This window comes from Carassius auratus, chromosome 12, assembly GCF_003368295.1.
Source record: "Carassius auratus strain Wakin chromosome 12, ASM336829v1, whole genome shotgun sequence".
NCBI lineage: Eukaryota > Metazoa > Chordata > Actinopteri > Cypriniformes > Cyprinidae > Carassius > Carassius auratus.
The window spans coordinates 4,639,181-4,664,955 of NC_039254.1; the positions used below are offsets into that span (position 1 = coordinate 4,639,181).

Below are 25,775 nucleotides of genomic sequence, written 5' to 3' on the forward strand. Positions count from 1 at the left end.
CAAACATGTCAAAAGATACATCACATCGTCAGAAGAAGTGATCACTAACAGATGAGAATATTGTGCAGTGAAGCATGCTAACAAAAATTATTTTGTATTGTGCATTTTGAATTATGCTAAACCTGGGTTGCTTAAAATCCCTTAGCATTTAATATTTCAAGAGCTGAATCCTGTTTTATCACTATACAAACATCTTACAAAAAAACAAAAGATGTCAGCTTCACACCACAGCCTCCTTCTCTAAGGGACCCCAGAATGCAGTCTGCTGTTTTGTGATCTCACACAGATACAGTTTCTCAGCAAACAAGTTTTGGAGATATGACAGACTGAAGGGATAAGTGCACAGAAATATAAGTAATTTGGCTTTGGGCGAGGTAGCAGAGCTTCTTGTGTCTTTGTCATGATGACAACGTTTTGTCAGCACCCTACCAGTACACCCAGTGTCCACCAACCCAGACTTCTCCCTCCCAGCCCTGAGGGAAATGTACCTTATTTAGTTCCTCTATTCGCCTGATCAGATAAGGGTTGCTTGAAGAATTCTCAAAGAAGACATAATCTGCAGAAGAAGATAAAAAAAGCTCTGGATTATTTTGTTATCAATATAAAAAGACACATTTTAGGGCTTGGCTGAGTTAAAAGTATTAAAAGATTCACACAGTGAATCTTATTATCCTTAGTATATTAAAAATGTCCTAATACATATCCAATCTATCACCACAACACATTTCCTATATGTAGAAATGTTGAAATTTTTCATAATAAGGAAACCCTCAACAAAAAGGATTTTAGGTAAATGGTATCTCCCTCACAGACTGAAATAATGGGTAATAAAATTAAGTACTCATAAAGTGCAAGGTATTAAAGATAAAACTACCTTTTGAATCAAGTAATACCTCAAATACTTATGTTTAGATAATGAAAACAATTCCTTAAGCGTTTTATAACGCACTACTGGGTTTGGTTTATATTAAAAAAAATGTCTAGCTTCAGAATTAGGTTTTTGTCTGGTGTACATTAGAAAACACTTTCTCTTAAGAAAGTTGAAAGCAAGATGAAGATAAGGAAAATGTAATTTCATGCTTGCAAACAAACGTATTCTCTTTTTGGCAATTCGACTCACATTCCGATACATGTATCCATGGCATAAACGAGCACACAAGAGGAAAGGGTCACATTAAAACCGTGCAATGTACTAATTTGACACATAGACGCTCCATTCAAACGTCAGTGAATAACAAAGTGTGCGCAAGTTGTAAAATCATTTTTATCAGCACTGTTTCACGGCGCAGTTTATGCAATGTAAAATTCCGCGTCGTGTAACGTTAGCCGGCTAATTGCGCAAACAAACGACACGACGGTTTTATATTAAAACATGTTAAAAATTAGACGCATGACAACAAATACACTTCATAATAGGGCACATTCGCAATGTTTCAGCGAGTAAGTGGGCTTTAGTTCACTGTGGTTTCTCAATGGAAAACCGAGTGAGGGGTTGCTGTTAAATGCTAGCTCGCTTTGCTACCTTGCATGCCGATTGAGGACCCGTAACTAATGGATACGTGCCAAAAAATGAGACAAATGATCACAAAGAAAAGCATCGGCGTCAATAATTGGCATGGCTTGGTCGCAAGCACTACTCGCTCTTCTCATATAAGGTCAAAGCCAAAAGAAGCGTGGTCTATGTACGTGTTTCCGTGTGTTTTACATATAGTAATGATTATTTGTTTATGATGTGGCTAGCTAGCAACATAGCCTGCTTGCTAAAATGCTAGTGCGGCTATGATAGTTTAAGAGGCCTGACCCACATCAGAACCCAAAATATTCTCCATCCACGTTCTCGCTTTCTTTTGCAAAGACACTGCACGTGTTAAAGAGTTTAAAAGTGAGCACCCGGTTGCGGCAATTCGGTTGAAACTAGCCCCTGCCTCCCAGACAGGTCTTGCGGTGGTGCCTGTGTTTTGACGTTAATTCAGAATATAGACGGACATACCTCCGACCCGGTACATGTTGGCCGCCATTTCTGCCCTCCCGGAGTGTTAAAAAAACCAAACCATAAACTAAAATAAAAACAAAATAAATATGTGAATCAAAACGACATCTACGTCCTGTGACCCGTTAGAAAGCAATCTAGCTTAAGATGTTTTAAATATGGGGGTGGACCTCTGTAAGAATAGGAGATTTTTTTTGCAGCCCCCCTCCCGAGATTCACAGTACAATACAGTAACTCACTCACGCGCTAGAAAAAAGCTCGAGCGCAGCGGCTTCCTGATGATGAGAGAGGAGGAGAGAAAAGAGGGAGGGAGGGAAGGAGGAGTGTGAATCAAGTCTACAGACTGCACTCTCTACTTGACCCGTTTTAGCTTCAGATTTAACTTTGTTAATGTATGTATTTTAATATTTATGTAATATTTAAAATAAACGTAGTTTATAAATACTTATTTAAATAAATATTTAATAGAGTTTTACTCTTATAATCTTGTAATCTTGATGCAAAAGACAAAATGCAAAATAATAATAATAATAATAATAATAAATAAATAAATAAATAAAAAGGACAGGATAGGATAGGCCTAATAAATTATTCGATTCAGAATGAGCTCTTCAAATCATTGAGACCGAATCACGAACCGATTCAGACTTGATAACCTGTTGGAATTATTCAGATCAAGATTGTTTTTAATTCAGGCCAGGCCAGCTGATTGAAAACACAAGACTCTCATAAAAGGCAATAAAATAGTTTAGCTACTTGAATGCTAGCCTCCAATAAATGTAAACTTATCGCTAGAACAACACTGCTAGCCTGGATCAATGTCTAATTTCAGTTTAGGATGTGGGTAGATAACCAATAGGAAAAAAACGTGCAATATTGATTTCGATATTGCACATTTAATTCGTGACGTCCTTCTGTTTCACTCAACTGCCAACAAGAGAAACGTGAAATCTAGCGAGTTCACTTGTTTAATCCCAGGCGTGCGTCGTAAAAAACTGGTTTTGCGTTTGGGAACGCCCGTGCTTCTGGAGCGCACAGCCGCACACTCGAGCGCAATAGGCTTGTCGATCTGTGACATCACTGTATGAAACAACCCACTGAAGGCTGGAGTTTAGATGATGCACAAAGCAAGAAGTCACTTTTCCACGGGTCTCCTAACTGACACGCGCTCAATCTTGAAAACAAAATCCTTTTAAAATCTAACATACTGAGTTTGGAGCTGTTTATTCTTCTTCTCGTGCTTACAGAAACATACTGGAATTTAACTATGACTATCATTATGCCATATTGTGCGTCGTTTCTCTCTTTTCCACTCAAATTGGTGTTACAAATCTGATCCAAAATGAAGTTTGGGAAGAATATATGCATCCTAAACGTTGGTGGCACCAAATATGCTTTCACTAGAGAAGTTATAAAGGATTTTCCCCTCCGAAGAGTGAGCAGACTGCACAGCTGTTCCTCTGAAAAAGAGGTCTTGGAGGTATGTGATGATTATGACCGAGAGAGGAACGAGTTTTTCTTCGACAGGCACTCCGAGGCTTTTGTCTTTATTATGCTTTACGTGCGATCTGGAAAGCTCAGGTTCGTCCCGCAGATGTGCGAGCTTTCCTTTTACAACGAGATGATCTACTGGGGTTTGGAGAGCTCACATTTGGAGTTTTGCTGCCAGCGACGATTGGAGGATAGGATGTCCGACACTTACACGTACTTTTCAGAGGAGGACATCAAGGCTGAGGTGGAGTCCAGAGGAGAGGAGGATCAGGTCACCAGGTTCTCCTCCGAGAGAGGGAACGCGCGGTGGCTGGAGAGGATGCGGAGGACTTTTGAGGAACCAGCTTCCTCTGTCGCTGCGCAGATCCTGGCTTCAGTGTCAGTGGTTTTTGTTATTATGTCTATGGTCATCCTCTGCGCGAGTACTCTACCGGACTGGGATACAGCAAAAAACAACACAGTGGAAGAACACAGGTACATGCACGAATTCAACTTCTGTGGTCTGTGGTATAAATGCAAAATTAGCTGCATCTCTCACAGGACAGCTCAGCTTTATGAGCATGCATACCCTCCATAGCTCCATATATAATAGAAAGAATCACGCTCTTCTCCATATCTCAGAATGAGAATGTTGTGATGGTACAGGTTTGTCCCCCTGACCTTATCTGTCTGTATAATTCATTGCTTTACAAGATCCATTCAGACGATCTTTTCTCAAAGAAAACTGAAATCAATCTGAAATTGAAGTTCAACTGAGGTCTTAATAAGGATATTACACGGCACTGACACAATTCCTCTGTTTAGCGAAAATTAGAGACATGCTTAGAAATGTATTGGACTCCCAAAACATTTATAATGCGAGGGAATCTCATCAGCATCAAGACTGTGAACTGTAAAAATGAAATAGAATAGAACAGAATTGAATAAAACAAAATAATTGTAATCTGCAATGGAATTAATACAGCCGTCACTTCTTACAAACATACATTTCAGCAATGTCCATAAGGTGATAATGCAAGCTGAAGCCTGCAAATAATGTTTTTGTTTTCTTTTTTGACGTAATTCGTTTGGCCAGTAGACGTCGCTAAAATAATGTAACGTCAGCAAGAGTAGGGGAGACCCGGGAGTGTCGTAACACATTTCGTTTCAACGTCTTTAACTGTAAGAGGTTTTTGCGCAGTGTGTCTTAAAATTTGATGTAATATTCCATCCATTCCGTCAAAGTAAAATAAATAGCCTACAAATGATTACTACATAGGCTACTCTCATCTGTGCAAATTGATATTGTAACGTAGATAGTGTTGACGTTACAATCTTCCTCACTGCAGAAATGTTTAAATGCAATGGATATTTTATATTTGGCAATGCACATATTAACTTGTTTTAAATAATTATGTGAAATATCTGTGAAAACAGGCGTAAGTAATTTGCTCAATTTAAATATTAGCCATATATTCTGTGCAGCCTAATCTTTTCTGGGTGAAAAATAGGGTTAAAGATTTATTTATTCATTTTTTTAATGAACATTTTGTGTGGATATATATCAAATTAAACAACAAACTACTGAGGATACACATTTTGACATTTCACATTCATTAACATAATGGCAAATCAAACCATAATCCAGATGAAAATAATTGATTTACCTCAAAATAGTTTTCTCAAAACATACTCAAAACTTCTTCTGTTACCTCAGGAGGTTGATGATTTCACCCCTGTAGCCTAACTAGTTAAAGTGATGTTGTTATGACACTCTTTTCGTCCCACAACTCTCACCAGTCTCCCCTGCATTAATCCTATTAAGAAATTATTACAGTGAGACTTCCATATTAAATGCAGAAATTTCATCGACATCCAAAGCAATCGTGACATCTTCCTGGTGCTCTCCATAAGAGATTAAAAATTCCAGTCTTGTTTTCATGTTCTCTGTTCTGAGTCACATTGTCATTTTGGGTATTCCCTTGTCCCCATCTCTCTCTGTCTGGAAGTATTTGTGAGTAGGTTTTTCTTTATGTATCCAGTGCAGTCTTGATTCCATTTCCCACAGTGGCCACTGTTTGTCTCAGGGTTCAGGTATGTGTTTTCATATGTGTATGATGAGCTGGTAAGAGATGGAAATAAACCCAGTGAGGTTTTTCCTGCATGCAGTCTTATATTCAACAAATGGATCTCATTCCCTTGTTTTGTATTCAACTTTAAATGTCTGTTCATTCGTTGCCTGTAAAGGTCCAGATGTTTTAATGTATAGTTTTTATGTTCATCATGCCTTCTGAGGATGATAGCATATATGCATTCGTTGCTAACCCAGCATTCGTGGGCACATGTACATATATTATCACATTTTCAATTAACAGTAATTCTTGGCCCTATTTGCATGCCTTCCTGCCGAAACAGCTGTCCTCAATGTAATTCTAAATCTGTCTGTCTGATTTGAACAGTACAGTAAAACCATTCAGAATGAAAGAGCAAATTTCAGAGGAAAATCTTTTGTAGATGCAGCTTTTTCAAAACAATGATTTCTTAGTTCAAATATTGTATTGAATATGCACTTGATTATATGAATAAAAAAGTCTATTATAATGGGGGTTTCTTTTGCACCAGAAGTTGAAGGACTAATGAGCAAGTGTATCTTCCAGCCTTTTAGCTTCCATATACGCTGATACTTCACTGGCAACAACACACTGGAGCTGTTTACACAATCTGAATGAGAGGACATTTCCCATATAAAGCACATTAACTGCATGGCTGCATGGAAACTGATCTAAATACTTTGCATGACGTGTTTACTTACAATAACAAAACTTAAACATCATTTTTCCATAAAACGGAAGGCTACTTAGCACCATTTTTTAATGGCTATTATTATTATTATATTCATATTCACTGGTAATATTCATGGACATGTTTTGTAGAGGAATATTCTGGGTTTAATAGAAGTTTAGCTGAACTGACAGCACTTGTGACAATGTTGACCCCCCCCCCAAAAAAAAAGTTGATTTGTCAATTGTTTTCAGTGAGTTGTAAGTTGTACAACTGGATATAACTTCACACTTTTAAAAGGTTAATAAGAGAAATGCTTAATGTTTATGTTTTTGAAATAGCAAGTATTTCGATGTTAATGGATTAGTCTCATTTACTCATTTTTAAATAATAATAATAATATATATATATTTTTTTTTACATGGCATCTTTAAAGTGAGCTTTAGAAGGAGCCTAAACAGAAAACAAAAAAAGACTACAGAAGTTTGGAATAATTAAGATTTTTAATGAATTTGAAAGAAAACTCTGATCTCATTAAGACTGCATTTATTTGATCAGAAAACAGTAAAATCATTAAAATTGTGAGATATTATTACAATAAAAAAACACTGTTTTCTATTTCATTATATTTTAAAATGTCAACATCAACATAATGCCACAAATGCTGTCAGTTGAGCTTAACTTGTACATGCACCCAGAAATGATAATTGTGATCATATCTCTCTTATACCCTCTAACTCTCTCTTTTTAATTTTCTTTCCATGTCTCTTTCTCTCTGTTCTCCCCATCTCTCACAGGATCATCGAGGCAGTATGCATTGGCTGGTTCACAGCCGAATGCATAGTGCGCTTCATTGTCTCACGGGACAAATGTGAGTTTGTGCGCCGCCCCCTTAACATTATTGACCTCCTGGCGATCACTCCTTACTACGTGTCTGTCACTGTGACAGCGCTAACAGGAGAAAACCCTCAACTACAGCGTGCAGGAGTCACCCTGCGTGTACTACGAATGATGCGCATCTTTTGGCTAATCAAGCTGGCACGTCACTTCCTCGGGCTGCAGACGCTCGGGCTGACGCTGCGCAGGTGCTACCGTGAGATGGTCATGCTGCTGGTGTTTGTCTTCGTCGCGATGGCGATATTCAGCGCCCTGGCACAGCTATTGGAGCACGGCCTTGACCTGGAGACTAGCAATGAGGACTACGCCAGCATCCCGGCAGCCTGCTGGTGGGTTATTATCTCCATGACGACTGTCGGCTATGGAGACATGTACCCCATCACCATCCCGGGACGCGTGCTGGGTGGCGTGTGCGTTGTGAGTGGCATTGTGCTGCTGGCTCTGCCCATTACCTTTATCTACCACAGCTTTGTGCAGTGCTACCACGAACTCAAATTCCGCTCAGCACGCTGCGTGCGAAGTCTCTCTTCTGAGTTTCTCAACTAACTGTAGCATAGATCGTCCTGAGAACCTGCTGGTCTTCAGCGTAGTAAAATCACCTGCTCTTCTGTGCCTTTATACTGAAACAAGATCTGAAATATAGCGAAGGAATGCGCTGCTTCTAATGTGGAAAAATCAGCATTTAGACTCTCTTTGCGAACCTGTTATATCCAAATAATAGCACAAGTACCTCTGTACTCAAGGACACATTCTGGAATTCGTTGATTTTGGACAGTACAGGCATCTGGAGCAATTTCTGTATTACAGAATAAGGCAAAAGAGACAAATCCCCAACTCAAAGCTGGAAAATGCACAATAAAGCATTACAATCCAAAGGAAATACATTAGCCAATGTTTGTGTTGTAAACCCCTTCCTGTGTGAACGAACAAAACCGATCCAACAGCATTTCCCTTGTATGAAATGGACAACTGTGGCATTTGACGACTACAGATGGCCAGGCTGCTTGGAACAGGCATCTGGCGGGACCTTGTGTCCTGACAGTGCTCCAGCCTAGAAGGAGCTTACACGAATTCTCATGTTTCCATGGAGAGGTCCCTCTGACTTGTTAAATCATTAATTCAGCTCCCAGTAAAGCGGTAATGCAAGGGGAACTAAAGTGAAAGGTTTTAGACTGGCCAAATAGCACTAATACGTTGAAAAGGCCTGCTCACACTAAGGACGGTAACTGTAATGATAACAATAAAGATAAGTCCCCCTGCAGTCACAAATTTTTTATAGCAAAATTAAATGTTTTCCCCCATTAAAATATATTTTATCTTAAAATGGCTTGAATATAACTCTTAACTCTTAACATTTAGTGTATTTGACCCTGGACCACAAAACCAGTCATAAGGGTCAATATTTTGAGATTTCCATTGATGTATGGTTAGTTAGGATAGGACAATATTTGGCAAAGATACAACTGTTTGAAAATCATGAGTCTGAGGGTGCAAAAATATTGAGAAAATCGCCTTTTAAATCATCCAAACGAAGTCCATAGCAATGCATATTACTTTTGGCATAAAATAAAACTGTATATATAATTTTGACCCATACAATGTATTTTTGGCTATTGCTATAAATATACTTCTACTTGTGCTTTTGTGGTCCAGGGTCACATATGCCAATAAGCCCCAGCACCCATTTAATCACATGAGCTCAGGCTACCTGTTTCCCTTCCAATCAGTTAACTGAAGTAGTAAACACTACACAATGCCAAGTGACAGAACTGTGTGGATGCTAATATGGTTATAGTTATCTTTATAGTTAGTTCTTGGTTTGAACGGGCCTAAACACGTATTGTTTTGACATCACAGTCACTTTGGAATGTGCCATTTTAAATAAAGTTAAAGGTCTTACTCATAGATTGATATTACATTACTAAGTCACAAAAAACAAACATCAGCTGTTCATCCAGACAGCAACAAATCTGCAACCTGTCCATACACGACTGTGTGAATCGAGAGGCGTTAACTAAATTGATTCGCAAACACCTCACCCACACGCTCACCAGTAGGAGGGCTGTCACTCGCTTCCTTCTTCCTCTATGAATACAAGCACAAAATCAAACCTATTTTCCTCATTCAAAGATCTTTCTGAATTTATGTGTCTCTTGGAATAAAAAGATGGATTTTGGATTGTATTTAGTGAGATATGTTGCATATGATATGATTCATTAGGGGACATACAGTAAATTTTATAATAGTTTTTCATGATATAGAAGGATCATTAAGAACACTTTGAAAATATATGGATTTAAGGTTATAAATCTACAGATCATTTGGCTAAATTGATGACAATGACAAAATCAAGATAGAGTTCAACTGCATTGTTTAATTCCGGTTATCCTCTAATGACATAATTTGTCTTTAGTCTAAATTGTCATGTCAGAGTAGGGATCTTATTTGGATAATTGAAAAAAACATTGGTTGGTTGATGTCACACCACACAATGCTTATTTTTGCATCTGTAAGGAGATGTATGCCTTTATATCTGTATCAATTTTTTGTAGCTATGTATTTGTGGCTATTTTGGAAGGGTCGTAATGATGCGAATGAAATCTCATGTAGCTCTATTCTGTAACTGAAAATGTTTTTTGATTGGTTAAGACAAGGTTATTTATGTGTATGAAGAAAATAAAGGAATGTTTATGGATTCAAGCCTTATCCTCGAATTATATTACAGAAAGTAATGTGGCACAAATATAATCTGAAATAGGCTATATAAAGCCTTATGAATGTTTTAAAATAGTGATGACTGGTTCTAAGTGTCAGCGTTTACTCACAAGGTGCCTTTATTTTTTAAACGTAAAAATTATTACACATTTCCACCATTACTGCCCAGGAGAAAAGATACACTTCACTGAACACACAATGACTTTTTTTGTGACAACAGCGGGCATGATATCAGTAAGACAATGGAAATATGCCATTGAACTCTCTCTGTTCTTAGGATATTCTTTCTCAGCTCAAGAATATACATTTGGGGGCAAGTTATCATTTGTTTTATCTGTCATAATTGTATACAAGTATATTAATGTTAATTTCTGCTGTTCTAAACAACACCTTGATGTTTTTGTATGATAACGTTTTTGATGTTTCACGACTTGTTTTGCATTTCCTTACTAACCAAAACACACCATAAAAAATATTAACTGAAGCAAAAGGTTTGGCAACTATAGCTTGGGTCTATCTTTCTCTCTCTCTCTCTCTCTCTCTTATAGAGAAAGCTAGAAATATTTGAATGACTGACAATAAACTTAATAAATATTTGAAATATTTAAATAACAGATTTCTGCATAAGCACACACACACACACACACACACACACATACATACACAACGTGTAATAATCTATAGCTTTTTAAATATATATATATTCCTTTTTATATTTTACATGTTTTTAACATATTGCACAATTTTTATATATATTGCTTTATATTTTACATGTTTTTAACATATTGCACAATTTTTATATATATTGCTTTATAACAGGTTTTTTTGTGACGTCATATTCCAGCGACAAATCTTACATGAGGAAAAAGCCGGTTGAGTTCCGACTTCCCGACGGTCACAGTCCCACCTCGTCGGTTACCGTTTATTAACAAAATGTATTACAAATTTAGTGGATTTACACAAAGACTGACGGGAGTCGTGTCATCCTCCGCCTACAGTCCGCAGGTAAGTTATGCGCGCGCGATTCCGTTTCTAAAACGCTAATTCAGTGACCTTGATCTGCCGCATGGTTTATGTGACCCATGGAGAGGTTTTAAACCGTCGTTCGATGTATAATATATGCTTGTCTATCACTAGTTTAACTGATATGATTATGCAGGCTAATTATTGGGCGGTAAATAATCAAAAGCGGAGGGTTAACTGTCCACACCAAAATCTCCATTTAGTGGATACAGTTACTTAGCTGAGCTACATTTAATTATAGATGTGCAGTTGTTCATAGAACCATTGTTTAAACAGTTGATCGCTAAGTTTTAGTACTTCTATATTCAGCATTGGTTGTACAGTCCTAAACCGATTTCACAACAAAAGCTAATTGTAAGGGACAATAGGTGATCAATCAGTGGTTGTTAACAAGGGGGCCAGAGCGCCCTATGGGGACCTCACTCTCCAACAGGGCCTCAAGGTGATTTAAAATGCTTTTAATTAAAATGTTAACTATTAGTTAATTAAAGTGTGATTTCTAAACCTGGAAGAGTCATGTAAATTGATCAAATATTAAAACCACGTGTATCATGATTATTTATTTTCTAGTTCTAATATGCCTGGTAGAAATTGTGGATAAAAATATTTTAAAGAAATACTGATATTTAAGATTTTTGTGGTCAATAGTGGATCGTGGGGTCAAAAAGGTTGAAAACCACTGTGGTAGACGGTGCTTTGAGTAAAAACATTATGTAGTCATAGTGAACAAAAAATAAATATCAGGTTAACTTGCTTGTAAACTTTCTTCAGGGGGTGAGGTCAAACATACCGTCTGAATCCCCTAGCATCATCTTTGCCACCCCAACTAAACTGGTGTCTGAGTCAAATGCTGCAGTGGAGTATATGGGTGCCAACAAGGTTCCAGATCTCCAGAGGATATTTCAGGTATGTACATGTGCTGGTCATATAATTAGAATATCATCAAAAAGTTGATCTATTACACTAATTCCATTAAAAAAGTGAAACTTGTATATTATATCAATTCATTACACACAGACTGATATATTTCAAATGTTTATTTATTTTAATTTTGATGATTATAACCGACATTTAAGGAAAATTACAAAGTCAGTGTCTAAGAATATTAGAATATTGTGAAAAGGTTCAATATTGAAGAGACCTTGTGCCACACTCTAATCAACTAATTAACTCAACTGCAAAGGCCTTTAAATGGTCTCTCAGTCTGGTTCTGTAGGCTACACAATCATGAGGAAGACTGCTGACTTGACAGTTGTCAAAAAGACGACCGTTGACACCTTGCACAATGAGGGCAAGACACAAAAGGTCATTGCAAAAGAGGCTGGCTGTTCACAGAGCTCTGTGTCCAAGCACAATATATAGAGATGTGAAGGGAAGGAAAAAATGTGGTAGAAAAAGAGTACAAGCAATAGGGATAACCACACCCTGGAGAGGATTGTGAAACAAAACCCATTCAAAAATGTGGGGGAGATTCACAAAGAATGGACTTCAGTGATGGTTTGGGGTGCCATGTCATCTGCTGGCATTGGTCCACTGTGTTTTCTGAGGTCCAGGGTCAACACAGCCGTATACCAGGATGTATACTGTTGTGTTAATTTTATCTGACTAAAGAAATATGCAGATGTTCTCTCCAAACATCCAGATTTCAAACCAGCAAAGGCAATCTAAACCATTGTTCTTACCTTTGATGTCTTCTCTGTGGCAATGGAGAGTTCTGCACTTCTTCCCACCAGAACCAGATCAGCTCAGTTGAGTCTTTGCCTCTGCAAAGCTTGGCAATACAGAATCAGGAACAAACTAGAATAATAACTTTACTCGTAATAAATTACTCAGAGACTTGTTTAAAGGTTTTTACGCATCACCATTGTACATGGCTTCGCTTTATTTTAAACACTAACTCATAAGCAAAATATTAACAAGTAAAAAACAAAAGTCAAAGCGTAAGTCTTCACCCCGAGATGCGGCAGGGGATGTGTCCAAACCATAACATTATATAGTCCCCAAAAACAATACATCATTTCTTCCGGATGCCTCCTTTTGGTAAAACACATTAACACATCCGCTTGCACGCACACACTAACAGTCGGGTTGCTATGGATACAGGAAGTTAACATTTCCTTTTTTGGCAACCCCTCTTCTGCACACATACATTAAGTAATTGCTGCTCTATCTTCTTTCCATTAAAGCAAATTAATCTTTTCTTTAAGCTGTTACAAAATCTTAAGGCGTAGGCTAAGTAAGTAACTATTGCTACACTGCACAGCATCCTCCTCCCTGTGTTAATCAGATTAAACACATTACAATACATTTTTTTAGAAAGAAAGTCCATCCTGCAACCCAGATTGCAAGATGCATTTCCTTGCACACTCATTGTTATCTTAGCAAAAAGCAAACATACGTGACAGTCTCAACTGGCGTACGTGACAGTCTCAACTGTTGAGCAAATGTTAACATCATACATTTCTTAATACTGCCTTTTTAAAAGTTGATGTCTAACAATTCATATATCTCATTATTACCTTTTAAGGGTTTTCTGGTCTTGCAACAGAGGTTTGCAATCTCAAGGCCTCGATTCCATTTGCCAGAGACTGTAACTCTAAATCAACATTAACCAACTCAATACAATTAATGATTTCTCTCATCATTTTTATTATCTTCTTATTCATGCCTTCTTGTCTTCGCACCAGTCGAATTATTCTTCTTATCTTAGAAACGATTTTCTGCTGGTCCGTCGGTTGATCTCCTCTTCTGTTTCTCTCGACGCTTGTCTTTCTTCTTTTGTCGTTTGACCTTTTTGTTCCAGTCTTTCTGGAGGCCTTCAACAAGTAAATCATCCAAATCAATCTTTAATTTACCTGATTCATTATCACAGTTACCCAGTGAGACACGATTGGAAATATTGTGACTAGGTGACCCCATCTCAAAATTGGGAATCTCCAAAACACCCTCACTTGGGGTCAAATTGTCACAAAGATTTCCTCTCATCCTAGTACTCTTCACTGGAATTCTATCTTCAACACATTTCACCAAAATGTTCCCAACTCTCACACTTCTATACCTTTTCTCAATGAACACATCAAAAACATTCCTCCTGTTTCTAATCAATGTTACTTCTATCAATTCTCCCATTTCCATTACAGAATACGGATCTTGATTTCTAGGCAGTTCATGCATTAGGCACTTGTCAATTCCATCTCTTTCCACAAAAACCCTTAGGATTCTCCTGCGGAGCCAGAGCCTCTCAATCGTTCTCGGCTAGCTTTTCGCCAGATCTAGGAACCGTCTGAAGCTCATCCCACTCAGTGGGCCACCGGGCTCCTGGATCATCACTGCTGGGCCCTGGAAGAGATTCATGCCAATCATAACACTAATACATAAACCGCTCTGTACTCTCAAATCACCATACCCATGTAATGAATTTAGATCTTTTCAAACAGTTTTTTTTTTTTTTTAAGTTTTAATTATAGGTAGTTAATTATTCTGAATTTATTGTGGTAGTTTGCTTGAAACATGTTGTACACTTTTTCAATGCCTTTTTCATCTTGTCCCACCGGTTCATCAAAATCATAATTCCCAGCAGTACAATATCATCATCTTTCAGAAAGAATCCTAACATAAAAACACTCAATGTCAAAAATCCTATAATTGTCCATAACATTGCCTCTTTACCATATTTAAATATCAACAATCCAATTAGATATATTGCGCTAGTTATGATAATACATATTTCTCCCCAAAAGACAAACTCATCTTCATATATCATAACAGATGTAACATCAACCCCAAGTTTTAATATGCTTGTTACAGTTAAACCAAATGTTCCCTGATGTCCTAGCAATTTTTGCCATCCAATTGATAAAATCATCAGAGCACAAACAAAAATCATTTTGCTAATTCTTCCTATTAACATTATTCTTACCACTTGTAAAACTGATAAAAAATACAGCCACCAGAGATTTCTGTTAATTCCTTGCAAAAGCATCCATAAAATATAAACACCAACCTGGAATCCACTACCAGGGATTTCAGGAATCAGAAATCCTCTGGCTTCTGTCTTATTCTCATTCCTTGCGGTTCCATTGTTTGTCCCCTTGGATGCCATTTTTATCATTAACAATTGAGATCTTCTGTTGGACTTACGTATAATAATTGGTTTCAATAAATTTCAATGAGTTTTCTATTCCCAAATAGAAATTACCCAAATATCCAGTTAGTCTTGTCCAGTTACAAGTGAAACTACGGATAGTTGTAAACGTCTCATTCGTTCCCTCTACAATATATATATGTTTTTACTCCACCTACTTTCTTTCTCTTCATTATCTTAACGGCTATCTTTTTTTTTTTTTTTTTTTTTTTTTTTGCTCCTTTTAAGGTATGCCACGTTTCTCTACAATAACGGTTTTTCTAAGTCATGCTTCTTTGTTCGTTTAATACGTTTATGCCCTTTAGCTTGAAAATCTATTAATTTTCCTAATACCGTTAATACATCTCCATTGTCTTTTCTGGACATCATTCTTTGGCCTAGAGATGCACAGAAACATTTTATAATAACCATTATTATAACTAGTCCTAATACAATTAATCCCCCATATAAAATGTACCATCCGGCTCTAATAAAGAGATTAATTAGACTACTCCATAAATCCGTTGTAACAAAATTAAACACAGTTTCAGCTGCCTTTTTCACACCTTCCACTCCTTTTTTCACAAATTCTCCAGGATCTTCAAACCATCTTGGTCCTCCTTTTATTTTCTGACCTTTGATCTCTATGCTAGTATTACATAGATCATTTCTCAACCAGTCTAAACCCAGATAATAATTTTTATCTTTTGCTTTGCACCAATTTTCCTTCCAATTTCTTCTTTCAATTGTTAGTGACAAATCATCAATTGCTATAGCATCTAATTTAGTTAAGGGTACATTCTTCCCTCCTTTTGGAACTCTATACCTTAACATGCTATTTGTTGCATAATATACTGGTCCATAAAACATTTTCCACTGAGGGTTCCTACTAACGATTCTTATTACCCCTCCAGTTCCATAAGTCATTTCATATTTGTTAGCCAGTTTACTTCTCTTAAAAGTCCAAGGTAAGGGAACTATTCCCTTACTCCAATAACATAACACTGATGCTATTTGATTAATAGTAATTTGATCATGTCCTGATGAGCATTTTTCAATTATACTCCCACACTCATTTCCTAATAATCCAAAAACAGCATCACTAAAGAAAACTAAATTGTTTCTATAAATACCTTCTTTGTCTTTCCTTCTATTAAGGTTTAATCTTTTCAAGTATAACCTTCTCTTTATACTTAAGTTCTCATTTGTTTTATTCCCTGTGATTGGATCTGTACCATTACAGAAATCATCACAGTCCATATTCTCTTCATCTTTGTCACAAAAGTGAGCATAGGAAAAATCAACACTATCAGTCTTAATGTATTTGTATTTTTGTCCATGGTATTTTTTACCCATTTCTTTTCTAACACATTGTTCTATTTGTTTCACCTTATCTTCATAATAGTTTTTAATTTCTATTTCTGTTTGTAATGTTTCTTTTATTTCCATTTTGATTAGATATACATCAGTTTCCCATTTAACTTCATCTATTTCCCAGTAACCTATTTTGAAATTAAATTTTACTCTAGGTAAAGCTAATCTCCTTTTCCATATCCATGGTACGGTTTTATTTAACTCTAAACTAATTCTGGTTTCAGATGTAATTTCTAGTTCTGCATATCCTGTTTTTCTTGATCCTACTGATCGGTCTCTTACTGTCGTTAACACAATGAAATTTCCTTCTTTAAATAACATACCATTGGTTTCTATCCATTTTTCAACATTTTCCCTTATTCCTGCTGCACTTTTTATTTTATCCATATTTTTATCTCTCTTACTTCTTTTAACAGTACCTTTATATTTACACTGTCTTATTGTCCAGGGGTTATAATCTTTTGCTGATCTAAATATCCAACATCCCCCTAGTTCCTCATTTTCACTTGTTCTATAGGTAGAACCTATAAAATATTTAATAGTCCTATTCCCTTCTTGTTCTTGGATAAAACTATTTTCTTCATATACTTCAATGTCACTACTGTGCCAATGTTTTATTTTTACAGTGCTCTTTAGTTTGACCTTTGGTTTTCTAACCATGTAGTAATCATTCTTCTTGTCATGGAGATTATCTAGCCATCTCCAAAAACCTATTGTTTTGTTCTCTATTTTAGTTCTGTTTCCTTTAACAGTTGCCCATACAGAAACTTCAAATCCTGAAACATTTTGTTGTTGAACTAAAATCTCAGCTAATATCAAAGAATTAGTAAAAATTCTCCACTCTAGAACAAAGCTCACTCTAATTAATATTAATAATAATAATCCTAGAATTATTAACATCCACAGTATTATACTCATCCATTTGCAGATGCGCCGTTGTTTCTTCATCCTCTCGATGATTTCTTTGGCCTCCCCCAGCTCTTCTGAGAGGCTCTCGAGTGACTCTGCTCTCTTCATTTCCTGTAAGTAGAGGTTAGTTCTGAGGCCCAGTTATGAGCCTTCTAGTCCTCCTAAATATACCTTTTTTGATAACCTTTATCTCTGGCTGTTTATCATGTAACTCAACTTCCAATCCCCCAATCCAATCATAATCAGGGTGTGAACATGACAATACATTCAACTTAAAATGCATTACAACAGTAAAGGTTTCACTTGGTACTTCTGTGATCTGCTCGTTATCATAATAACTTACAAACTTATATGTCTCATCTTCAGGACACCAAATTTTGTGCTTATCCAGGTCTTTTACTAAGGACACTGTTAACTGCACAAATTTCTCTTTCCTTGTAGATTTTCGTTTCTCCTTTGTCACATTAGAACGAGGCTGTGTCGCTCTAAAGTCTTTCTCATAGGGAGGGCTATTCAACCAGCCACTTCCCTGTACCAGTTCTACCGCTAGATGTCCCCAGCTTCGAACTTGCCACTGATCACCGATTTTTACATAAATCCAGGCAATCTTCCCTCGAGACCCTTGTTTAGGATCTACCACAGGGAAACATCTTAAAATGGGTTGTGTCCACAATGACAGCTCCCATCTCATTGACTCAATGTCTGTAAAAGATAGATCCTTTTCTCGATCCTGTCTTTTTATTTCTCTTGCAAAATCTTCTTTCCCTAGAAGAGTTTTGTTCCTAGTTCCTTTCCCATTCTTGGGAACCATAGGCATTCTTGCTCCAAGAAAAGCCTCTCTTTCATGTTCTCTCATCCCAATATAAGGATGTCTAGAGAACCTGGTCATTATTCCTTCCTGGAATAATCCCAGTGGTTTGAGGACTCTTAGCGTCTCCCAAACTGACCTAGAGGACATCAGAGTCCTCTCTTTTGCCTTACAGACCATACATGACCACAAAACTGTGCCATCCCAAGTGCAACCGCATCTCTCTCCAAAATTCCCAGACACTTTATAGGAATCTATTCTCAACTTGGGGAGTCCTGGCCTACAGTTCTCACAAATCAGTACTCCAGATATCTCTGTGTGAGTTTGTTTATGCATCAACCATTCTGCACCCATGTCCTTCTTTTCGTCACCAAACGATAGACTCTGCATAGCACATTGTTGATTGCATATCACACAGCAGAACGGTCGTACTGTTACTTCTATTGCTTTGGCATATGTTCCTTCATAGCCAAGGTACCTTTTCATCTCTGGTTCCAACCATAGAAATGCTCTTGACCCATGCTTACCATGCTCCACCCGGATTAGGCCTTTTTGATTAATAATGGACTTTACTCTCTCCATTATTTATTTCCTTACTAAATCCTTATTACTCTGGATTCCGTTATTTTCTAGTTCTACTGTATTGGACCCTGTTATTGCTTTCACTTTATCAACAGTACCCAACCCCTCAGAGAACTTACCTACTTTGTGCCTTCGTGTTATAATGACTTCATCACCAACATCGAACCTTGTGTTTTTCTTAACCTCCCTTTCTTTCAGGTTCACCGTATTGTACCTGTTGAGGTGTAATAAACACCGATCAATGTTCTGATCCCAGTCACCTAAGGCTTTATTTTTAGCAAACCATTCCTTAACACTTCTAATTGCACGTTCTGCAATTCCATTTGTCTCTGGACGGTAGGCTATGGATTTAGCTAGTATTATTCTATTCTCTTTACAGAATTTCTGTACTAGTTTCCCACTTATGTTATGTGCGCCATCTGCTCTCAAACTCTCCATTGGTCCCTGCCACCTAATCCATTCTGTTAAACACTCTACTACCTTTGCTTCGAGCGCTGACCTTAAAGGCCATATCATGGTTTTCTTAGTGTGGTTGTCAATGGCGAGCAGAAAATAGCAGTTCCCTTTTTTAGTCTTAGGGCGCAATGGCCCTGCAAAGTCAATGCTAATCTGTTGTGAAGGATACTCCTTTGGTAATTCACTTTCCTCACAACCTTTAGCTGTCATAAACTTCCTGCATATCTGGCATTCTTTCCTCACCTCCCTGTAATGATTCCTCCAATTAGGAATGTTTAGATTTCTTAATCTAAGCTCCACTTGAATCATTTTAACACTGGGATGGTTTAGCTCATTATGCAGTTTCTGAAATAACTCTGTTATTTCTTTTGTCTTAACTCGACCTATAAGTTTATCTGCCTGTCTATTTCCTTCAGCAGACTCATTAGTTTGCTGTGTGTGGCTAACCTGGTGATAAACATGAGCCTTTACTTTCTCTAGTAAATTGGCTATATTTTTCCACTGATCTCTATGTGCCATTGGTTTACCTTTAGCTGTGTGAAAGTCATTAGCTTTCCACTTGTCTAGCTCCAGGTTAATCCCATCTGTAACATATTCTGAATCACATGTCAGGACAATCTCTGTATGACCCAGCTCAACAGCCCTCTGTAGGGCACGTTCAACAGCTATTACTTCTGCTAACTGAGCGGTCCCCTGGATTTCCTCTTTCTGTGATGTGAACAGCTGTCCATTAAATTTAACTAAGTATCCCCACTTAACTTTCCCTCCCCTCTCACTTCCATCAGTGAAATATTTGGGTAAGTGCTTATGGTTCTCATGATACCTAGTAATCTTATCCTTCCTTTTCTGTTTAATTCTCCTCCAATCTAACTGATTATCTCCAAGAATTAAACTCCATTGATCCCACCTATGGCTATTGATGCGAGCCTGATTCATCACTAGATTCCTTTTTAACCTAGCTAGCTCCCCTGCCATAGAGAAAATCACTATTGGTTGTTCCTTTGCTACAGCTTTTAGCTGTAACAGTCTCTTACAAACAGCTGCTAATATTCTCTCAGCACTGTTCTCATCAAATCTTTTCATTGTTGGTTCTTGCTGGTGTGTCAAAAATGCAATAGGATGTCGCCCCTTCCGTTTTTTGTATTGTTAGAGTAACTTCCTCTTCTTTTTCAGCAACCTGAATGTACAGAGAAAAAGTCTCATCTCTTCTTTCTAATGCACCACTATTAAGTGGATATTAATTCATTTTAATCTAGCTTGCTCAATCTGCTCAATCCACTGCCATTTTCCTTTCTTGGTTCCTTGATATAATATTTTAGTATCCTCAGAATATTTAGTTATTAGCTCCCTAATGTAATTCAAGGTATCTAACAGTGACTGAAGTTGCTTCCTGTTTCTGGGGGACCTTGCCTGCTGTATTTCTTCTATCTTAGCTCTTGTAATTGTTGTTAAAGCTTTTGTATCTTTACCAAGCTTAAACCCTAGGAAATCTATCTCATGTTTTCCAATTTCCATTTTCTTCCCACTAGGTTTAAGACCTGTCTCTGTTAACATATCTAGTGTCTGTTCTACCTATTTCAGTTACACTCTATTTTGTCTGGTCAGAGGAGAACTGGTCTCCTGAATGAGCCTGGTTTCTCCCAAGGTTTTTTTTTTTTTTTTTCCTCTTATTCTATCATAGAGTTTTGGTTCTTTGCTGCTGTTGCCTCTGTCTTGCTAAATTGGGATTACTTCACTTATAGTTCTATCATTGACTTGATAGCAAATGATTGCACAGATACTGTCATTTTGCATTATTGACACACTGATTTTCAATTAAATGTTGTTCACTTGCGTTGACACAATCTTTCTTGTTCAAAGCATTATATAAATACAAGTGCCTTGACTTGATCCTGTCCTGATTGTCCACTCCAGGCACCCCACCAACTATAAGCAACCCCGCAACCACACATCCATAATCTCTCAAAGCAGAATGTCAGGATAGGTTTTAGGGTTAGTGTTAGTTGAAAGTGTTAGAAGATATTAAGCAGGCAGTCTACTAATACTCCACCAACTGTTGGTTGACATGTGGCTGCAAAGCTACCCACCGCCAGTAGAATGCCCAAAACAGACTACCGAAACAAAGTGTCACCGCAGTTTAAAGTGCTCTTATTTATCCTTTGTGAATATAAAATGTTAATGTAAACTGTGAGCTGTATTTCTGATATATTATTATTATTTCTTTCAAAATTGCACTATGAAATTGTCTTGGCTTAAAGCCTACATGATCTTTGATTAATCAATATTTTTACTTCTTCTACTTTCTCTTTGGCTGGACTTCCTCTTTTTCTACACTGACTTCTGCTATTCTGTCAGCTACCTTTTACCCTGCCTGTCTGTTTCGGGCCTGCTTTTTAGTCTCTCTTCTATAATCTGTTGTCTCTCTTCTGGGCTCAATTTATTCAAATTTTCTGGACTGAAGTAACTACTTTTCTCTCCACTATTTTAATATAAATTTTTTCCTATATTTTCTCCCTCCAAATAATATTTATTTAGGGATAGATCTGTTTCTCCCTTTTCTCCAGTTCCTATCTGGTTTTTGTTCTGGGTGAGGGGAGAATCTACCCTCCACCTCATAACGGTTGTAGGGCTTCTTCTCACGACTTGACCGTCTCGTTGGGCCTTTAGGCCTCTGAGTTTTACTACTTGATTTTTCTATGTCTATCTGAATTATTTCTGTCTTATTGAATTAGAGCCCTTTCTAATTCTTCAGGGTAGGTCTCTGGACCATAAAGAAAAATCACTTTTGCTCCTATTTCGGGCGTTTCTCTTTACACCTTGAAAATTTGTCTTAGGATCCCCTCTACAACTTTTCTGCAATTTCTTGACAGGCTGTCAATAATCCTAATGTACATCACTTTTCTTCAAAGTGTTCCTGCTCAATTTCCTTTTTATTAGTAGGAATTAACCCCTCAAGAGTCTTAACTAATTTTCTCCCTCCATGCAGGCCAAACTCAGCCAAATTATGTGAGTATACTGACTGCCAGATAATTTCATCCGTTTACCATATCTGACTAGTTCCCTCACTTTGCCTTTTACGGTGTTATTTTTAATTTTGGCCTCTTTTTTTTTTAAGAATTTAATCTCCTGATATTTTTTCCATTAATTCTCAGAGAGTTACTCCGGATTCCATTGCACTATTTTCAGTTTGTCTAGGAGTATGTACCTTTTGACCTGGTGCACCTAAATGCAATGCTTCTAGATGTTGATTTAGTGCACTCACTTCAGCTGGCAGCACTATTTCCTCCTCTGACTGATACTGTGACTCAGCTGTCTCTTCTATGAAACGGAGCCTTCTAGGTCTCCTTGTTTCTCTAATTAGTGTAGTTATCATATTTCTATCACTTCTTTGAACTACACTTTCATCCTCTGTCACTTTAAGGACCTACATTAGAATACTATTCCTCAAACTCATAATTCTCTACTGTACTACTTCTGAGTGCTATTCTTTCTGAGCCAAAATAGCTTTTTTAGTGCACTGTGTCAATGTGGTGTCTGTGAGGATTTGCTTAGCATCTCCTCCATTCAGTAATGACTATAAATGACCACATTTTATACCTGGAACATATTCATCATCCCATTTATTGATTGTATCTAAGGTAGTTTCTCTCTTTCTACCCCTAGCATGTGTGGGTCTATAATATCCCTCACCTAGCCTGAATGTCTCAAAGCTTTTGCCTAGCTTTAGTTTAGGGAAAGGGTTTTCTACCCTATCTTTTCCTCCCTTTAACGGTTCTTGTCCGTTTTATTACTGGCCATTTTGGTTCTGAATTTTTCTCTAAAAATTCTGCCATGGCATTTCCTGGTCTGGGTAAGTTACTAACTCCCTGGTCTGATCTCACCTCTCCTGCAGTCTGGTCTTCATTAACTCTCTGAGTTATTCCCTCTATGACTGTAGGGTCTTGGTGAAAGATCTTTCATAACTTGGGCAAGTTAGTTCTATCCGTTTTTCTTATTAATGCATTTACAAGGGCTGTACCCATTGTGATTTCATTAACTCCAAAAATCCCCCCTGAGATTATTGGCATAGCCACTGAGTAATAATTATTATCCCTGGCTACTTTGTGTATTTGTCAGTCAAAGTGTCTAAAGTTAAAATCTGCTGTTAATTCTTCAGCTATATCACTATTTTGACCTTTTCTGTGACCTATTGAGTATATTACAGGTTTTCCATAGGTCTGCCTGTTTTCTTTAAGACTACATCGTCTTTCTTTATAGGAGTTTTTCTGTGCTCTATTATTTTGTCTGATTTAACCTGTAATCTTTAGCCTGCCCTTCTTCTAAAGGCACTAGCTACCCCATTTCTGTGCTGGAGATCTTTATTGACTGGATTAATCAAAACAAAAGCATCCTCCTTTAATTTCTAATATCCTTCCTTCAGGATAATTAGATTTCTACCTTTCCCCAAAATAAGTCTTAAACGGTTCTTCACTATCCGACTCAGACTCATCATTTGGGCTTTCAGGCACTTCCGGCTGCAGAGCATTTAGGTCTAGAGCATCTCTATTCCCCTCTTGGTGGGGCATAGAACCGGGGGCTACCGATCCACATTTGGGCACTTCCCCAGTATCTACTCATCCAGATCATCCCAACCTCTTGTTGGAATGTTTCTGGCTTCCCCCCCATATTCATCAAACACTCTAACTTTAGGAGAAACTCTTTCTCCTCTGTTTGAATAAATAAAGGGTGGGATTTCTGCCTCCTTCATAAATCCTAAGATTAACCACTGAAGTTAGCATTCTTATCTTATGCCATGGAATTTGATCTGAACCACACCTACACTGTGTAGGATCAATCAATTCCAGCATTTTAACTAAATCATGAGAAACAAGGCTGACCGTCGTCATCCTATCCATGTTTTACTCACTTAGAGTCTTACTTTATCTTCTAGCAAGATCTCTACTCTGGCTTCACTAAGCCTTTTGTCTTCCTATATCAGGTCTATCTATGAGCCTGTGCGCGCATATATAAGACAAAAAAAACAAGTCCCTCTGGACTACTTTGAGTCTAGCTATATCTCTTAGCAAGATCTCCTTCCTCGCTTCTGGCTACACTGAGCCTTCTGTTTTTCTATATTAGGTCTATCTACTAGCCTCCGCGAGCATATAGAAAACAAACAAGTCCCTCTGGACTATTACAATGGTCGTGGTCTGTAAGGACTTTCTAGTGTCAATACATTACGCTTGTTATTATTTTCAAGTCATCCTTTATCCTGTATTCAAGCCCCACACGTTTGGGCGCCATGTTGTGTTAATTTTATCTGACTAAAGAAATATGCAGATGTTCTCTCCAAACATCCAGATTTCAAACCAGCAAAGGCAATCTAAACCATTGTTCTTACCTTTGATGTCTTCTCTGTGGCAATGGAGAGTTCTGCACTTCTTCCCACCAGAACCAGATCAGCTCAGTTGAGTCTTTGCCTCTGCAGAGCTTGGCAATACAGAATCAGGAACAAACTAGAATAATAACTTTACTCGTAATAAATTACTCAGAGACTTGTTTAAAGGTTTTTACGCATCACCATTGTACATGGCTTCGCTTTATTTTAAACACTAACTCATAAGCAAAATATTAACAAGTAAAAAACAAAAGTCAAAGCGTAAGTCTTCACCCCGAGATGCGGCAGGGGATGTGTCCAAACCATAACATTATATAGTCCCCAAAAACAATACATCATTTCTTCCGGATGCCTCCTTTTGGTAAAACACATTAACACATCCGCTTGCACGCACACACTAACAGTCGGGTTGCTATGGATACAGGAAGTTAACATTTCCTTTTTTGGCAACCCCTCTTCTGCACACATACATTAAGTAATTGCTGCTCTATCTTCTTTCCATTAAAGCAAATTAATCTTTTCTTTAAGCTGTTACAAAATCTTAAGGCGTAGGCTAAGTAAGTAACTATTGCTACACTGCACAGCATCCTCCTCCCTGTGTTAATCAGATTAAACACATTACAATACATTTTTTTAGAAAGAAAGTCCATCCTGCAACCCAGATTGCAAGATGCATTTCCTTGCACACTCATTGTTATCTTAGCAAAAAGCAAACATACGTGACAGTCTCAACTGGCGTACGTGACAGTCTCAAACTGTTGAGCAAATGTTAACATCATACATTTCTTAATTACTGCCTTTTTAAAAGTTGATGTCTAACAATTCATATATCTCATTATTACCTTTTAAGGGTTTTCTGGTCTTGCAACAGAGGTTTGCAATCTCAAGGCCTCGATTCCATTTGCCAGAGACTGTAACTCTAAATCAACATTAACCAACTCAATACAATTAATGATTTCTCTCATCATTTTTATTATCTTCTTATTCATGCCTTCTTGTCTTCGCACCAGTCGAATTATTCTTCTTATCTTAGAAACGATTTTCTGCTGGTCCGTCGGTTGATCTCCTCTTCTGTTTCTCTCGACGCTTGTCTTTCTTCTTTTGTCGTTTTGACCTTTTTGTTCCAGTCTTTCTGGAGGCCTTCAACAAGTAAATCATCCAAATCAATCTTTAATTTACCTGATTCATTATCACAGTTACCCAGTGAGACACGATTGGAAATATTGTGACTAGGTGACCCCATCTCAAAATTGGGAATCTCCAAAACAAA

General features: G+C 37.5%; 4 protein-coding genes across 5 annotated transcripts in view; 2 read left to right on the forward strand and 2 right to left on the reverse strand.

Moving 5' to 3' along the window:
• The window catches only part of LOC113111560 (metastasis-associated protein MTA3-like), a 28,142-nt gene extending 26,124 nt beyond the window's left edge, over positions 1–2,018 (reverse strand). For both annotated transcript variants that reach the window (XM_026276386.1, XM_026276387.1), the window contains exons 1-2: positions 1,991–2,018; positions 489–556 (exon numbers count right to left, since the gene is read on the reverse strand). In XM_026276386.1, the coding sequence (XP_026132171.1) occupies positions 489–556; positions 1,991–2,018 (96 nt within the window). The remainder of the gene's footprint in view (positions 1–488; positions 557–1,990) is intronic.
• A 1,074-nt stretch (positions 2,019–3,092) lies between these two features.
• Positions 3,093–9,833, forward strand: LOC113111562 (potassium voltage-gated channel subfamily G member 3-like). Its single transcript, XM_026276389.1, has 2 exons — positions 3,093–3,955; positions 7,039–9,833. The coding sequence occupies exons 1-2, from the start codon at positions 3,333–3,335 to the stop codon at positions 7,682–7,684; spliced, it is 1,269 nt and encodes a 422-aa protein (XP_026132174.1). The 5' UTR covers positions 3,093–3,332; the 3' UTR covers positions 7,685–9,833.
• Positions 9,834–10,700: 867 nt separating this feature from the next.
• Positions 10,701–11,830, forward strand: LOC113112206 (cytochrome c oxidase subunit 7A-related protein, mitochondrial-like). The gene is made up of 2 exons (XM_026277640.1): positions 10,701–10,858; positions 11,648–11,830. Exons 1-2 carry the CDS (start codon positions 10,787–10,789, stop codon positions 11,828–11,830), a joined length of 255 nt encoding a protein of 84 aa, XP_026133425.1. The 5' UTR covers positions 10,701–10,786.
• An 887-nt stretch (positions 11,831–12,717) lies between these two features.
• On the reverse strand, positions 12,718–25,253 carry LOC113111563 (uncharacterized). Its single transcript, XM_026276390.1, has 2 exons — positions 24,509–25,253; positions 12,718–17,393 (listed from the first exon to the last, which is right to left on the reverse strand). Exon 2 carries the CDS (start codon positions 17,388–17,390, stop codon positions 15,264–15,266), a length of 2,127 nt encoding a protein of 708 aa, XP_026132175.1. The 5' UTR covers positions 17,391–17,393; positions 24,509–25,253; the 3' UTR covers positions 12,718–15,263.
• Positions 25,254–25,775: the final 522 nt, after the last annotated feature.

What these genes read in the sequence shown, in the direction of transcription:
- LOC113111563 (XM_026276390.1), bottom strand. Translation starts at nt 17,390, where the DNA reads ATGAAGAGAGCAGAGTCACTCGAGAGCCTCTCAGAAGAGCTGGGGGAG.
- LOC113111562 (XM_026276389.1), top strand. Translation starts at nt 3,333, where the DNA reads ATGAAGTTTGGGAAGAATATATGCATCCTAAACGTTGGTGGCACCAAA. An exon ending in AACACAGTGGAAGAACACAG is followed by an intron (nt 3,956 to 7,038) that starts GTACATGCACGA and finishes CATCTCTCACAG; the next exon opens with GATCATCGAGGCAGTATGCA.
- LOC113112206 (XM_026277640.1), top strand. Translation starts at nt 10,787, where the DNA reads ATGTATTACAAATTTAGTGGATTTACACAAAGACTGACGGGAGTCGTG. An exon ending in CCTCCGCCTACAGTCCGCAG is followed by an intron (nt 10,859 to 11,647) that starts GTAAGTTATGCG and finishes AACTTTCTTCAG; the next exon opens with GGGGTGAGGTCAAACATACC.